At 16.7% G+C, this 18628-nt stretch overlaps 3 protein-coding genes across 3 annotated transcripts; 1 reads left to right on the forward strand and 2 right to left on the reverse strand.

Annotated features, from left to right (window-relative positions):
* Positions 1–579: 579 nt before the first annotated feature.
* PGAL8A_00128600 (cyclin, putative) lies at positions 580–7632 on the reverse strand (the record flags this gene model as incomplete). The annotated part of the gene is made up of 1 exon (XM_028674807.1): positions 580–7632. One exon carries the CDS (start codon positions 7630–7632, stop codon positions 580–582), a length of 7053 nt encoding a protein of 2350 aa, XP_028526401.1.
* A 4228-nt stretch (positions 7633–11860) lies between these two features.
* On the forward strand, positions 11861–14489 carry PGAL8A_00128700 (cyclin related protein, putative; the record flags this gene model as incomplete). Its single annotated transcript, XM_028674808.1, has 2 exons — positions 11861–14100; positions 14273–14489. The coding sequence occupies 2 exons, from the start codon at positions 11861–11863 to the stop codon at positions 14487–14489; spliced, it is 2457 nt and encodes an 818-aa protein (XP_028526402.1).
* An 846-nt stretch (positions 14490–15335) lies between these two features.
* Positions 15336–18144, reverse strand: PGAL8A_00128800 (conserved Plasmodium protein, unknown function; the record flags this gene model as incomplete). The annotated part of the gene is made up of 3 exons (XM_028674809.1): positions 15336–16076; positions 16341–17326; positions 17616–18144. The coding sequence occupies 3 exons, from the start codon at positions 18142–18144 to the stop codon at positions 15336–15338; spliced, it is 2256 nt and encodes a 751-aa protein (XP_028526403.1).
* Between the last annotated feature and the right edge of the window lie 484 nt (positions 18145–18628).

The raw sequence follows: 18628 nt of genomic DNA on the forward strand, positions 1-18628 counted from the left end.
AAAATTAAAATTTTTTTTTTAAGGAATTTTAAATTTTTTTAAAAAAAAAAAAAAAAAAAAAAAAAAAAAAAAAAAAAAAAAAAAGAGAGAAAAAAAAAAAAAAAACAAAAAGTATAAAAGAATAAAAATAAAATAAAGCATGTTAAATTATATTAATATTATAATTTTATAAATTATAAAAATTATATTATTCTTATTAATATTATGAAATAAATATATAAAAATAAAAAAAAAAAAAAAAATGAGAATTATCTTTTAGCTTGGAAATTCAATTCTTATAAATCTCATTAGATGATTAGAATTTATACTAAATGACAGCCATAATATATAATTAAAAAAAACATATGCATATATAAACGTATATTTTATATATATTATTAAATTATTCTAATAATGAATTTATACTAATGTAAATTTATAAAAATAAATTATTAAGTCTTTATTTTTTATTTATTTATTTTTTTTTTTAAACATCCTGAAAGACATAAAAATGGGTAGTAAACAGAAAGAAAATATTAATATTTAGACAAAGGAAAAAATAATATTTATACATTTTTATGATTAACTTGAATTTCTTTATTATTCATAATATAATAAATTATTTTGTATATTAATTTCTTTATATATATTTAATAAATGGTTATACTTCATATGCATCATTTCTATAATTCCTTTAAGAGCTTCAGATGATTTTAAATCACCAAAAACTAATGAAAAATAATATTCTTTACAATTTGGATATTCATTAAATGTCCAATTTTTTGAAATATAATCTTGATTTTTCCATTTCAAAAAACATTCCATTAGTTCTTTTGCACATTCATCTACTTGTGGATCATTAATAGTTATCCAGTCACTATTTATTTTTGCTAAATTCTCAAAATTGGTTACTGAAAATAAATGATTATTTTCAACATTTTCACCAAATTTGTCTTTCTGCTTTTCTAAGGATTCATGTTCTTTTTTTCCTAATAATGAATTGTCATCTTTATCTCTTTCACTTTCTTTTTTTTTTTTCTCTTCAATTATTTCACCTCCATTATTCTTCATATATTTTATTTTTTCATAAAAATTTGTCTTGTTCTTTGTATTTTCGCATTTCACATTTTCTAATATTAAAACATTTTTATTATTTTGATCATTACCTTTTATATTTTCTTTATGTTCAATTATATCTTCTTTATTTTTTAATCTTTTTATTTCTACCGTACTTTTTAAAAATGGATAAAAAAATTTTTCTCCTCCTTCAATAGTGCTCTTAACTTCTTCAATATAAATTTTATTTAATACCTTACTTTTTTTTTCTTGAAAATCTTTTTTGACGATTTTATTTGTGTGGTTTTCATAAATATCATTATCTCTACCTCTTTTCATAGTCTTCTTTGAACTCATCTTAAAATCTTCAAAATTCTCTTCAGCTATCTTCTTATCTTGTTCTACACTGTTATCATCCATATAATTAAGTTTTCTCAAAACATATTTAGAATAATTTTTTTCGTAATATTTTATTACTGATATAAATTTTAGATCAGAAAAATTAATTAATGGGCGAATTTCAATATTTGTTAATTTATAAATCCACAAAAAAAAAATTTTTATTTCATTTAACAACTGTTTATATAAAGGAATATTCTTAAGTGTTTTTTCTTTTTTTCTTTTTTTTCTTTTTCTCTTTTTAAAAAGAAAGCTCATGTTCATTTTTTGTACATAAACTTCTCTGTTCTTTATTTTTTTAATTCTTCGTAAAAAATATTTTAATCCATTAATTAATCTACTTTTTAGTTTACTTATATAGTTGTAATAATATACCAAATGTTCATCTGTTGATTTTGTTCTTGTACCTATTATGTAATTACTTTTTGATCTTGTTTGAAAATTATATTTCAGAGGCATATCTTTTACGTTATTTAAAGAATTTTTCTTCATCTTATTTGCATTATTTATATTTTCAATATCATTATCATTTTTTATATAAATTTTGAGTTTATCTCCTTCTAAAATATGTGTAGTGCAATATTTAATTGGGATATCATCATATTTCAATTTGATTAACTTTTTTATACATTTATTCAACTTTTCAATTATTTTATTTTTTATTGATTGAAATTTAATTTCATCGTTTCTTATCTCTTCTAACTTTTTCTTTTTTTCTGATTCGTACATATGTTTTTGTTGTTCTTCAATTTTATGATTTTTATTATTTTCTTTTATTTTATTTTTAACATCTATTAATGCATTATTACCGAATTCCTTACTTATTTTGTAAATTTTCACTGAGGAATTTGTGTTGAGGAATTTTTCAGTCTCTTCATTTTTTATGTTAATATCTACTCCTTTTTTGGCTTTATTTAATTTTTTCATTTTAATACGATTTAAATATGCTATTTTACTTTTATGAAAACGTTTAATATGAGAACTTAATTTTTCACTTAAGTTATAATCGCAATTATAATAAGATTTTGGTATTTTTTTTTTAATTAAGAAGCATAATTTAATAATAATTTTTTTAATATATTTGTAAATTTTTGTTTTTTCATTTATATATTTAGATGCTGTAATAAATCGATCTTCCTCTTCAGCAATAATTAAACTTCTTGCTTGTCTTTTTAAGAATTTTAATTCATTCTTTTTTTCCTTTTCTTTTTTTTCTTTTTCTAAATATAAATCAAAATCGTTATCTTTTTCTCTTCTCATACTTATTTCTTCTACATGATTAAAATCACTTAATTTAGTAAAATCGAATAATTCTCTTTGCATTTTATCCTTACATATATTAAAATTTAGTATTTCATAAATAGCCATAGCTAGAGTAGAAGATTTATATTTTAAAAAAATGTTATCTATATTTGCAATTCTTAGTAAGATTTCTCCCTCTGTGGAATTATAATCATTTCTCACTTTTAAAAAATTGATATTTTCATTAGCCTTTAGTAAACTATCAAGCAAACTATAAGCAGTTGGTATAGATAAATCGTAATTTAATTTTTTTAAAATACATATCTCTACTTCTAAAGCGAAATTTTTATTTACACTATGAGAAGAAAATGTAGTATCCAAATATTGCGTAGCTGAATAGTAATCAGGAGAAGCATCTTTAATTAGATCATTATTTAATGCATAAACTTTTCTTAATCCTTCTAAGTGACTTTTACAGTACGTTTTAGCTATTAAATCTATGGATATCAATCTATAATTGTAATACTTTTGAGATATAAATAGGCATATTATAGCTATAAAATGATATATCAAATCACAAGACTCTTTTAATTCTTGATATAATATTTTATACTTATTTTTTAATTGTTCTTTATATATGAAATCATTATATATTTTAGGATAAAATTCTTTTAATAATTGTACCATTACATCAGAAAATTGTTTTTCTTCTGTAACAATATCATTAATTATACTATCAATAATTTCTTCTTTTGAATTAAATCTACTTATATATAAGTCGAATATTAGATTAGTAAAATGCAAAACACATGTTTCGCTAGTCGTCTTTAAATTAGCAAATGTTCTTGATAAACAAAGTTTTATTTTTTGACGCAAATGATAAAAATTTTCATCATTATATCTATCTAAATAATTTCCAATAAAGTGATTATCTGCTTGTTCAGCACATTGCAAAAAAGATGATTTTGCATATGTATTATATAAAGAATAATCTACACATTTTTTTGTTTTTATTCCTCTATTTATTAAAATACTACTATGTCTTTCCATAACTGCAACTTCTAAATCAATATTATTTTTTAAAGACTCTTTATTATTATCACTTTCAAAGTTATCTTCAATTGGTTTTTCCTCTTCATTATAATTATTTTCTAAATTTATATCACAATTATTTTTTAATATATTATCTATGCTTTCTAATGGCAAATCTTCATTTAATATACAATCCAAGTTTTTCTTTTTTTTCTTTTTTTTTCTATTTTTTTGTACTAATTCTTTTGATTCTTTTTCATATAATAAAGATGAATCATCCATCAACTTATTATTCATTAAATTTTCATTTAATATATTTTCCTCTTTTATCCCAGAAGTTATCGAAATATTATTATTTTCTCCATCTCCTAAAAGTACACTTTTATTTTCTGATTTACTTTTAATAGATAGTTCTATTTCTAAGCTCTTTTCATCAAAAATATCAGATAAATAATAAGTATTTCTTTTATTATTTCTAAAATAATTTATATTATTCAGATTATCTTCAAAATCAGATTCATCAATTGAATTATTTTCAAAATAAGATTTCCCATTTAAGCTATTCTTAAAATAAGATACACAATTCATGTTACTTTCATTATATTTATCATTTGAATAATTTTCTATATTATTTATTTCCATAGTATTATATTTATCATCATATTTATAATTTCCTTCATTTTTATTTTCATTTAACAAATTAGAGAATTCACCTAAAGAACTTACCTTATATAAATCTATGTTTATACATTCAGAACATTTTGAAAGATCTTCTTTTTTCAATTCGTTATTATGTATTAAGTGCTTATTTTCTTTATAAAAATTATTTATATTATTGTAAGAAATTTTTTTTTTTTTTTTTAAATAATTCATATAATATGGAAAATTAGAAGATACTCTTTTCTTCTTTCTTTCCTTATACTTATTTTTTAAAATGCATTTCACTCTAGATTTTAAATTTGTGTGATTTGCATATTTTTTTAAGATATCATATCTTAATGAATTTGTTGCAACATTGTTAATATTACTATTTAAAAATAAAAAATTAATTCCATTTTGTAATTCTTTTTTTCTGTTATATATTTTATTTTTTTCTATAAATAAAAGATTACCAGGATTATCAATAATTTTATTTTTATCAAAATAATTAAGATAAACATTAGTATTATTATCTGTAGTGTTATTAATATAACCTCCATTATAATTAGCATTGTTATACATACATAGGTTGTTTCTTTTATTATTACCCACAAAAATATCAAAATAATAATTATTATTATGTTTCCTATTTATTTCTCTATTTAAATTATTATTATTCATATTTAAAAATCCTTTTATGTTATTATTATAATTAGAATTTCTAATTCTATTGGATCTTTTTATTTTGTATTTTCCAATCAAATTATAATTCTTATTATATCCCCTTCTTTGAATACTTTTTGCTTCACTTTTTTTTTTATTTGTTAAATTAATAATTAATATATCCCTTATATTTTTATCTTTTTTCTCCATTAATTTTTCAATAATAAACTTATTACAATCCTTATTAAATGAATCTATCATTACTTTTTTTTTTATCTCATATGGATAAATATCTGTATTTGAATTATTATTATTATTACTTTCATAATATCCTGTGTTTTTAGTTATTTCTCTATGAAATATATTTTTTTTTAAAAAATTTATTTTGTTATATTTGTTTTTTACAAAAAAGTGTTCATTAATTTTATTATTTGTGTTTTTATTTAATTCATTCAAATAAAAGGTGCTGAAAGTTCGTTTCCTTTTATTATAACTATTTTCTGTTTTTTCAATAGACTTATCAGGTTTAAACTTTAAATTTTCTTCATTTACCCATTTTTTCAATGAAAATTTATTATTAATTCTTATTAAAAAATCAATTATTTCTTCTGTATTATTTATCATATTTTTCTTTTCATAAAGTTCTAACTGTCTATTGGTATTATTAATTTTTATATTACTTTTTAAGTTTCTTTCTTTAAAATTATTTATATATTTTAATATCCTATTATTAATATTATACGATAAGAATGATTTATTAATTTCATTTTGTAAAAACGGGTATTGTATAGGTAGCTTCCTTTTACTTCCTTTTATATTTTTTATAAAATAACAACACAATTTATTTTTTAAATATAGCTTGTCTATAAAATGTTTTATAATGAAATTCTCCTTCTTTTTTAAATAATATAAATATTTGTATTTTTTTTTAATATATTTTGTAATATTCTTACTTATAATTATTTTATTAATTTTTTTTTTACCAACTAAAAAATAAACTTCATATGAAGTCTTTTTATCTGTATATCTGTAATGATTCATATTTTTATTAATTATAATTTCTATTATAAAAGAATTATAAGAAAGTAAATTATTATATTTCTTTACATGCAATTTTTCTTTTAATATATCTTTATTAGCAATAATTGGAAATTCCATTTGGAAATTTCTACTTTTCAACATATTTCTAGGTTCGTTATCATTTTTTATTGATTTAAAATGATTCTGATATTTTTGAATTTTTTTTAATTTTATTAATTTATATTTTTTTTTTATGTTTATTACACCACCTATTAGTTTTTTGTTTTTCATTGTTGTAATAAAAAAAAAACAGTTACGTATGTTTTCAATTAAAGTAACATTTTTCTTTTTTAACTTTGTTACATTTACATTTGATATAATTAATTCTAAAGTATTTAATATGCATTTTTTAAAATTTTCACATTTTAACTTATAACATTTTTTAAATTCTTCAATATTTTGAATCTTTTTTCTTAATTTAGTTTTATGAAATTTCAATAATTTCACCATACTCAATCTTATTTTTTTTTTTTTTTTAATTTTAAATAGCTTATTATAATAATTCTTAAGGTATGAATTATATATAAAACATTTTACCCTTTTTTTTAATATTTCTCTTTTTAAAATTCCATGTATTTCTTTTTTTCTATCTTTTATTTTAGAGAATCTTCTTTCAGTAGATATTTTCATAAATTTATTAACATTTAGTATATAAAATATCTTCCTTAATTTAAAATTTAAGCGTTTTAAAAATAATTTGTCATTTTTTATGTATTCATTATCTGAATAAAAAGTATTTTTTCTTTGTATTTGATAGATATTAGATAAAAAAGAAAACATATTTTTTACTGATGGAGAATATTTTTTAATGAAATTTATCTTACTATATTTATATGTTTCTAAGACAAAATTTTCATTATTATTTTTATTCTTACTAATTAGTATTAAATAAGAATTATTAACTTTATTATCCTCAAAAAAAAAATATTTTTTTACAATGTCATCTAAAAATATAGCAAGAATTTTAAATAAATTCGTTTTATAGGTTTTTTTTTTTTTTAGAATATTTTTTTCTTTATTAATTTTTTCATTTTTATTAATTTGATTAATATATCTCATTTCTCCATTGAATTTTTTATTGTATTTATTTATTTTTATATAATGTTCTTTTATTATATTTTGAAATATTTCTGCATCTTTTTTTAAAGCTTCATTCTCGTTTTTGTATTCAAAAAGATATTTTTTTTTTTTCTTATTTTCTAATACAAAGATTTTTACCATATTAAATTTAATAATAATATAATTATAATTTTTATAAAAATTAATTATATTTTTATAGTATCTTAATTTTTTAGTTATTTCATTATTTAATATTTTATCACAAAAGTATTCCATATGTTTCAAATCCTTGCATGTTGCAAATTTTTTATTAATTTTTTCAATATGTTCATTAAATGAAAATTTAGAAATAAAATTATTTTTTAAATTATTTTTTTTATATTTTAGATTATTTATATTTTTTAAAAAATTATTATTTTGATCACTAAAATTCATATTTTTTAATTTAATTTCTTTATCTTTGTTTCTATAAGTAATATCCATTTAGTGTCTTTATATCTTTTAAGTTATGTCTTAAAATTACATAATTAGAAGTTTATAAAATCTTTATGAATATATATATTTTTTTTTTTTTTTTTTAAATTCAATTGTTTTATAAATATATATATTTTAAAGTATAAATTTTTTACAATTATAAATTACACACTTTTATTTTTAATGTCTCATTTTTCTCATCTCAATGTATATTATTTTTATCCATTAAAAGGAATTTATATCATATTCTCATTTAAAAAATAAATGAATAATATACACATAAAAATACATATTAACTAAATGATAAAAGATAAATATATCTTAATGTTTTCTATAATGAAATAAAAATATATATATTTTTTTTTTTTTATCATTGATACGTTTAATATTTTTTATATAATAAGTAAAAATAGAGAAATTTTTTATTTTAATTAAATAATTATCTAAAAGAGAAGAAATTATTTCGGATATAGTAATTTTAAAAAGAAAAAAATAGATATTCACAATGTTTTTTTTAAAAATGAAAAAAAAATATAAAATAACATATCTGAATTATTTACATAAATTTTTTTGTTATTTTCTATAGAAGAATAAAAAAAAAAAAATCATAAAAGCATTTAATTTTTTTTAAAAGAATATATCTTCTTTTCTTCAATTAATTTAAATATAATGCTTTTTTCTTTTTATATATTTATTTATTAACATATTCATTAATGAATATGATAAAAGAATAGTTATATAATTAATTTCATTCCATATATTTTTCATTCTACTCAAAAAAAAATTAAGACAAGGAACATTTTTGTAATATTACTGCACATAAAAACATAGTATTATTGTTATTAATGAAATTAGAAAAGAAAAAAATTGCGTTTACATTTTTATTTTTTATAGAAAAGTATGATTTAGCTATTATTTAAAGACACCTGTGAACATTTTCTTTTTATTTATTTTTTTTTTTTTTATATATAGAAATACTAAATACTCTATTTGAATATAATTTCAAAAAATATAAAAAAAAATCTCTTGAAAATGTTTAAGAAGAATCACAATATATATATATAACAAAATTTCAAAATATGTAATTTTATTTATTTTTTTTTTTTTTTTGAAAACAAAATTATTTAAAAATAACATGAGTTATTAATGAGAAAAATAAAACTAATATACCGAAAAAAAAAAATTTAAATAACTGAAAAAAATATTCATATTCATTAGAAAGAAATTATAAAAATTGATGAAATAATTTTTATTCTTAAGCCTCACACAATTTTTTTAAAAAAAAGAAAAAATTTGAATATATAATTTTAAATATATTCTTATTTTATGAAAATAATATGAAGTAATTTTCTGTTAATATATATATATATTTTAAAACAAATGCTTTTTAACAATTTCATTAGTTGTGTATATTTTCTTTTAATGAAATTTTCATTATATATATTAACCATAGCAGGAATAAAAATTTTCCTATTAAAAATATTAACGATGATAAATTCAAAAAATCTTTTAAAGATTTTAAATATTTTCACTCTTGAAAACTCTAAAAATTTGTTTTCGTTATTTAATTTTTTAAAATTATTAATTTTTATATACATATTGAAGTTCTAATAAAATAAGAAAAATGGTTAATACTACTATAACAAAAAAATATTAATAATTTAACTAAAAATTAAAAAGGAGTTCAACAAAAATATAATGTAGATTTAAAATAAAATTGTTATTTTTTTTTGTCTATTTCTTTTAATATGCTTAATAAAAAAAATTAAAGAAATAACTTTTAAAGCTTAATGAATTATAAGGAAAAAAAAGAATAATTTTATTTTATTTTATTTTAAAAAAATTTACAAGAAGTACCTTTTTGTGCCACTTTCTAAAATTTTTTATATTTTTTCATGATATTTTATTTTCTTTTATTTTTATCAAAATTTTTTTAATATGTTATGTAAAATGCTGATATCATATTATTTAATACAATTTTAATAAAAACTATTTGACATTATTTGTTTTGTTAATAAGTATTTTCCTTAAATATTTAAAAAATTCTATATTTTTTATGATTCTTTTTTTATTATAAGAAATACTAAAATTTAAACATTGATTTCCATTTAATTTATTACCATAATAAATTTATTTTATTTAATATATCATTATTATATCGCAAATTATTTATAACTTAATTATTTTATTTTATATTTATTAGATTATAAATACATAAATAAACTAAATTAAAAATAAAAATAAATGAAATACAAATTTTCATTAGCATTATGATATTAATAAAATAAAATGTCAACAAAAAAAATTAATAAAGAACAAGAAAAGAAAAGTGTTGCAAACTAGAGATTTTAATTTTACTAAATTAGCTCTTAATTTTTTTTTTTTTTTTTTTTTATTACCTAAAATTAATTTATATGTAATCAATGATATAAAACAAGGTACTTTAATTTTTAAAATAAAAATAAAATAAAAAATATTTAGTTAAAACTAATTACAAAGAAGTAATTTTTATGTTATCCATTTTTTTTAATATATATAAAATTGTGAAAACTAAAATATTATGTATATTATATTTTCATTCTTTGACAATTTCTCTGTATTTAATTATTCGTATTTAGCTTTCTGAAAAAAATATCAAATATGTAATTCATTTTATGTGTTATTAATAGATACATAAATTAATATAATTCCTTCTATATTCAAACTATTAATTCTAACAAATAATGGTAAATCCGATGAAAAAAAATGAAGTTCTTAATAAAAATATTAAAATTTATAAGATAATTATTTTAGATATATATCTTCTTTATACCAAATTAATATTTTATTTATATAACGAAATTTTATTCTCATAAATAAATATTAGACATTCGTTAAATTTCCAATAACCATCTTGCATAGTTTAAATGAAAATAATAAATAAAAGAAAATACAAAACAAATAACATTTATTTAAACAATAAGACTAAAAAAAAAAAATTATTAATATTTATTTAAATCTTAAATATAATATCTTTTTAATTAATTATAAAACGCACGATGAGATTACCATTTTTAAAATAAAATATATATATCCATTTAGTTCTTGTTAGTAATTAACTTTTTCCTAAAAATTTGTAAAAAAAAATAAGAATTTTCGTAATTTTCTTATAGTTTTATTTTATTATATTTTATTTTCTCTATTTAATATTATTCTTTTTACATTATTATACTTTAATTTTGCATTATTTCCTTTTAACTTTTTTTTTATTTTAATATTACTTTTAATATTTTAATTTTTATTTTTAAAATTTTGGTATATGCTCATTACTAGTTAAATAATTATAAAATTTAAAAAATAAATATTAATATTTTTACATTGCACACAAAATTAATACAGAAAAAAAATTATTCATACATAATATCATATTTTTTTTTATCATAAAAAAAATTATATTTATTAACAGTTCATACTTTTTCTTTTTTTAACATTCATATTACTTGAATTTAACATAAACTTACCATTTATTTAAAATTATTTTACTTTTTTTTATTTCTTTTATATTAGTATTTTTTGTTAGCTTATTTTTATTAATGCATATATATATATATATTTTTATTATAAAGACAAGTTTAAAATTATAAAATATAATTTCATTTTTTATTTATTGTTTATTATTAAATATATATTTTAACTCTTTGTTTAATATATATATTTTTTTTTTTTTTTAAATGTAAAAAATTTGATGTAAATTTTATAAATTAATTGTATCTTACTGATTAAATAAATTAATATTTAATCGAATATATATCTATATATTTTAAATATATAAAACTCCATATTTTTATGTGGCAAGGATATTTTAGACTGATATAAAATATTATATATTTCAACAAATTTTAAACTAAAATAAAAAAAAAAAAATATTAATGTCAATACTTTGTCAAAATTAACATATTAATTTTTTTTTTTTTTTTTTTTTTTCTTATTTATCCTTAACATTTTATGCAAAAATGAAATATATTAAAGCAAAATTATTGTAAATATTAAAATTATATTTTATAAATATATATGCATATATATATATTTATATATATATTACATGTTAATTTATTTAAAAAGTTTGTGATTTTTTTTTTAAGGGATGCCTACAGAAATAATTGTAAAAAAAAAAAAAAAATAAAATAAAATAATGTCAATTATTAGCAAAAAGCTAACATTTGATAAGCATATTTAGTCATTAAAAAACATTAAAGATATGAATCAAGTTTCTGTAAAACCTAAATTTAAAGCTGAATTCGTTAATAATGAAAATAAGGGTGTAAGGTTTATGAATAAAACAAAAAATAATCAGAATACAATAAGTAAAAATACAAATGTACAAAATTTGTTGTTACCACAAAAAAATACATATGCAAAAAATTCCAATTTAAAACTGAGAACAAATAACAATACATTTAATCATCCCCCTAAATTAACCTTCAAGAATAGTCAAAATGCTCCTCATAAAAATTTTCAAGCACCCTCTACAAAAGTACATAATGAATTAAGATATGAAGAGAAAAAAACTTTATTTAATACAAGAAACACATTACATGATGACTCTAAAAAGAATTTTTTCAATAAATCAACAATGCAAAACAAAAATGAAGAAAAGTATAATGATAGAAAAAATGTGAAAAAATCTTTTAATGATAATAACAGTTTAAGAAAAAATGATAATAATACTAGATTAACTAAAGCTTTTAATACCCATTCAACAAACAACATTTCTAATAATCCTGCATATAATATTGTATACAATATTCAGAATAAAGAAATAGAAAATAATAAAAATGATAATGTGAATAATTCAGAAAATTTCATACCTACTTATTCTTCACCAACGAAAAGAAAATATGAAACCTTTGAAAATATAAACAAAAATGATGAGAAAGATAATAAGGAAATGAAAACACAAAATAAAAGATTTGCTCAAAAGAATTATAATATTGATAATAATTTTAATATAGAATGCAATAAAAATTTTAACAATAATAATATTTTAAATAATACAAATGAAAATATGAATGTCTATAGTAAATATTCAAATGATAATCTATTTAATAGAAATAATTTAATTAATAAATGTTCAGATAAAAATATTTTTTATAATAAAAATAAAAATGAGACATTAAATAGTTCGTATCCAATAGTAAATGTAATTAAAACTTATGATAACTTCAATTCAAATTCATTAGGAAGAAACTACACTAATTATGAGAGATTGATAAATAATAATAAGTTGATAAACAATCATAATTATGAATTAAATCACAAACATTATTTTAAGGAAAAAAATGCAAAATTTAATTTAGAAAATAATAAGAATAAAAATAACACAGAATTTATGGAACAATTTAATAACCACAAAAATGAAAATCATAATAACATTTATTATTTGAATGACCCTATTGCTGAAAATGATAATAAAAATTTAAATTATTTAACTGAAACAAATAGTGAAAAAATAATGAACAACACAAGTAATGAAAATAATAATGATAATTTTAATTCATGTGTATTTGATAGATTAAGTGAGGAAAATTTTAATTCTTACATGAAAAGAAAAATAGATAAGAGTGATGATATTACCATTAAAGATATAGAAAAATTTGATACATTGAATAATAGTAGTAATAAAAATATTTCAAATAATTCTAAGAAATTTAGTAATTTACTGAAAAATAATTTAGAAACAAATAAAATAAAGTGTATACTAAATAATGAAAAAATTATGTTAAGAAATAATATAATTGAAACTAATAATGCAGATTTAAAAAATTTATCGAATTCACAAGCTTTTTCAGAAGCTAGTATAAGTAATAACATGGAAAATTATAAAGAAAAACTTACACATCTTAAATATAATGGAATGAATAGAATGTCTAAAAGCTTGAATCAAAATGAATTAAGGGATACAACAAATAAAAAAATAAATATAGATACTTATAAAAGTAATGATTGTGAATATATATATTTTCAAAATATTATCAATAATATAGATAAGTGTAATAACGTAGAAAAAGATATTGATACATTATGTGAAAATGTCATGAATATAAACGATTACTCATTAAATTTTAACTATGAAAATGAATGCATAAATGATATCTTAAATTTATCAAATAATGTTAGTGATAATATACAAAATATACAACAGATTATTTATAATAAAAAAAAAGTAGTTCAAGATAAAAGAAATATTGTAAATGAAGAATATGAAAATATGTGTCAGAAATTAAAAGATTGTGAATCCATATTTTGTGATACAAACGAAGAAACTGGAGAAAAAAAGTTAAAAGTTTTTTATGAAATTGATGAAAAAAAAAACATATTGAAAAATAAGTATGAAATGAAAAAAATGTTATTAAAAAAAGCGCAATATAAAATTGATAAATTGCAAGAATATACTGAAGCTATAAAACTTAAAACATTAGCTATCTCAAAAAGATATAAGTATAATGAAAAAAAAAAAATAAAATAATTATATATATTTATATTTTTATGCACTTTTATAATTTTTTAAAAATAACATTGAAATATTTTTATTTTTAATATATTTTATGTATGTTTTACTCCATTTTTAATATGAACATATATATATATATATTTAATATTTATTTTATAGAAAAACCTTTTTATTGATTGAAGAGCTTTTTCGGTTAAAAATAATAAAAGATAAAGAAAATGAATTAGAAGTTTGCTTAATACCAAAAAATACGGAAACAGATATGTGGCATCGTCTACAACTAGATAAAAATGAAATAACATCTGATTCTTGTGATTATTTGTGGAGTCAAATAGAATCATTTGTTGATAAAGAAACATTTAATAATTATTTTTGAAAAAAATATATTTTTTTTTTTTAAGATATAAGTTCATTATATTTCAAAGATATTTTTAAAAAGTTTATATGTCTTTTTTTTTTTTTTTTTTTTTTTTTTTTTTCCATCCATTATCCTTTTTGAATAACTTAATTTTTTTCTCTCTATAATATACATTTTTAATAATTTATATATTTCTTTTTTTTATTTTCTTTCAATTTTTATTATTACTTTTTATTTTATATTTTTCTAAATTGGCATTTATTTATGATAGATGATTTTCTAAATATATCTTTACTTATTTTTATATAACAAAATAGTGTCTTTTTTTTTTTTTTTTTTTTTTTTTTTTTTTTTTTTTTTTTTTTTTTTTTTTTTTGTTTAACTAATTTATTAAATGTCTATTTCTTTCAATATATTATAAAATCTTAAATAAATAAAAAATAAAAAAATATACTATAAAAATTATACAAAAAAAAGAATAACAAAATTTAAATATTCATATATATAAGCATTAAAGCATAAAATCAAATATAATATTCTTTTTTTTTCACTATTTATTCTTTACACATGTACAAAAATAAAAGATGAAATGTTTAAATTATGTAATTATTCAAAAAAAAAAAAAAAAAAAATAATAAATAAGGAACAAAACAAATATATCTAAAAAAGATTCAAATGTTACTAGAATATGCGTCATATTAATATGTATGTATCTTTCTATTTTTCATATAAAAAATATGAACAGAAAGTAAAAAGATTAAATATTATTACCACACGTAATAATAATATATATATATATATATATATATATATATATATATATATATATATATATATAACTATTTTTCTTGTTTAATGAAATAATTAATATATACTGTTTTTTAAAAGATAATCTTGTAGCTTAACAGGGTAAATATCATCTTCTACATATAAATCACCATTAATAAATTTTATTATAATTCTTTTTCCATTTAATAAATATGTGTTAGTATCCACTTTTTTTATTTTAAAAGCATTATTATTTCTACTATAACAATTAAGATAATCATATAAAGCTAAATATATTGGGTCATCCTTAATTGAATTAAGAGACTCTTTTTCTCTGGTAATTTTATTTGATATTTCTGATGATGATACTACAAGATTATTTTTATCATTTGTTTTCCTTAATAAAGATTTAAAATTCTCTTCGTCTTTGATATTATTTTTTGTCATACTAACCCTAGTATCCTTGATACCATTATTTTTGTCATCACTTTCACTACTACAATCGCTAAATGATTTTCTTTTGTTGTTTGTCTCCTGCAACTTTTTTATTTCTCGATCTTTTCTATATGTTTTAGCTTTTAATTCAATTATTTTTTTTTCTAGTGAATTATTCTCTAAAGTTGACTTTTGTAAAAGGAAAGTAGTATTCAATAGTTGTTCATTTCTGTGTATATGTTTATTTAACAATTTTCTTAAATGATCTTCATTTTTTTTTAGTATTTTGATTTCATTATTATTTTCATAAATTAACAATTTTGATTCACAATCTAACAATTTATCTTGCAATTTTTCTATCTCACTACATTTTTTTAAGATTTCATCATTTAGATCATTCATCTAAAAAAAAGATAATGAAAAAATTCCTTTTTTTTTTTTTTTCTCTTATTATAAAATAACCAGAATTAATGAATTATAAAAATATAATTTAAAAAGTAAGTCAAAATTTATATACAAACACATAAATATATATATATATATATATATATATATATATATATATATATATATATATATATATATATATAATGTATAACATTAAAAAAAAATTTACATCAGCACATATTTTATATATATATATATATTTTTTTTTTTTATTATTACTTCATTTTTTATATTTTCATTGGCAGAAACTACTTCATTATAATGATTTGTTAATTTAGATATTTCATCTATATGGTTCTTCATAATTTCATCCTTTTCTTTGTATATTTGATTAATAACACCAATATAATGCTCTTTTTGCTTTTTTAAACGAATAGAACACTCCTTTTTTATATTTTTTACTTTCTTTTTTATATTAACAATGTTAATATTTTTTATTTCCAAATCAAATTTTAACCTGTTCATGTCATGTATAGTTTTATTATTTTCCTCATCTTTAGCTAAAAGATTTCTATGCAATTTTTTTAGTTCATTATCTTTATTTTTTAATTCCTCTTCTAATTGTTTATAATTTATGTGCATATTTTCTATTTCTATTTTCTGATTATTCATTAATGAATTATTTAAGCTTAATCTATTTATTAAATCCATATTATTTTGTTTATATTTTATTATATCTCTGCTATTATTCAACTCTATATTTTCAATCATATCTCTTAATTCACAAATTTTTTCTTCTTTCTTTTTTAATTCATTATTTAATTCTTTTATTATTCTTCTTTGCTTTTCAATATTTAAATTTTTTTCTTTTATATTAATATTATTTTCTTTTAATTTTTGATTTGTTATGTTTAAATAATTTTCTGCATTATAAATTTTATTATTTACATCCATTTCTAACTCTTTTTGAAAACTTCTATATTCTTTTAAGTACATATAATTGGTTTCTATTTCTTTTTTTAATTCAACTAATTTTTCATTTTTTGCAGTATTTTCTTGAGTTAAATAAAATATTTCTTGAGATTTTTTTTTTAATTCTTCATTTAAAGCTGTTATTTCTTCATTTTGAGATATAAGCATACTTTTCATTCTATTTACTAAAAAATTTTCTCCATCTGATTTTTCTAAATTATTACTGTCTTCTTCTACATCATATATATTGAAACCTTTCTCATCATTTTTTTCTTTCAACTTTAAATCTATTTCTAAAATAAATTATGTAAAATAAGAAATAAAATTATCAAACAATGTAATTTAAATATCAAAAAAAAAAAAAAATAAAAAAATAAAAATGACAAATATAAATATGTGTATATAAGAATGAAAAAAAAACAAAAATGACAAATATAAATATGTGTATTTAAGAAAAAAAAAAAAAAAAAAAAAAAAAAGTGTGTGTAGTTTAAAATACATAGATATAACACACATTATTTATATTAAAAAAATCATATGTAAATAATATATATATTTATATATATATATATATATTCATACCCATATTATAAATTTCTTGGTCTTTTTTATTTATTTGTAATTTTAAAAGATTTATTAATTTTAATAAATTTTGAATTTTCGTTTTCATTTTATTATCTTCTGATTTCCCTTCCTTTGATTCACTCCTACTGCTATTAATTTCAATTAAATTAAAATTATGAATATTATCTTCGATATTTTCATCACTATCTTCTGTGATATTCTTTATATTTATGTCATTATTTAAAACTTTTTCCTTTTCATTTAACTTATCTTCATTCTCATTGCAAAAAATATCATTCGTATTATTTTCATTTGAATTCTCAATTAAAATTTTATTTTCCATTGCATTTTCCTCTATAGAGCCATTGCACATTTCATTACAATTTAAATTTAATAAACCAAAATTTTCTTCTTTCCTCATTTCTCTAATTTTTGTTTCTTCGTTTATATTTTCCATTAAAATAGCAAAATCATTTTTTAAATTTATCATTTCTTCATATACATTTTTTTTTGATAAATTGCTATCAGACTTAGTTTCTGTTTGCATTACTACTAATTTCTTCAAATTTAAAAAAAAAAGAAATATATTTAAATAAACGATTACATATATGTGTTTTTGTTACTATTTGTTTTTTATTTTTTTTTTTTTTTTTTCAAATATAATATTTAAAATATAAAATCATTTTTCCTTTTTTTAGTAAATTAAATAATAAAATACAAAAAAAAAAAAATTAAAAAGACATATTTTAAAAATATAAAGAGATAAAGTTATAATGATTAATAAATTTATTAATACTACACTAACACTTATTAAACTCTATAACCAAAAAAAAAAAAAAAAAAAAAAAAAAAAAAGGAAAGAAAAGGATGATAAATAAAAATAAAACATAATATATAGAAACGTAAAAAAAAAAAAAAAAGTTAAAACAAGAAAAAATGAAGATATTAAAAAAAAATAAAAACTAAAACTAAAACATAAAATTGGTAAAAATTGAAAAGAAATGAAGGGAAATATATATTAAAATATAGAA

This window comes from Plasmodium gallinaceum (assembly GCF_900005855.1).
Source record: "Plasmodium gallinaceum strain 8A genome assembly, contig: PGAL8A_v1_64, whole genome shotgun sequence".
In the NCBI taxonomy this organism is placed as follows: domain Eukaryota; phylum Apicomplexa; class Aconoidasida; order Haemosporida; family Plasmodiidae; genus Plasmodium; species Plasmodium gallinaceum.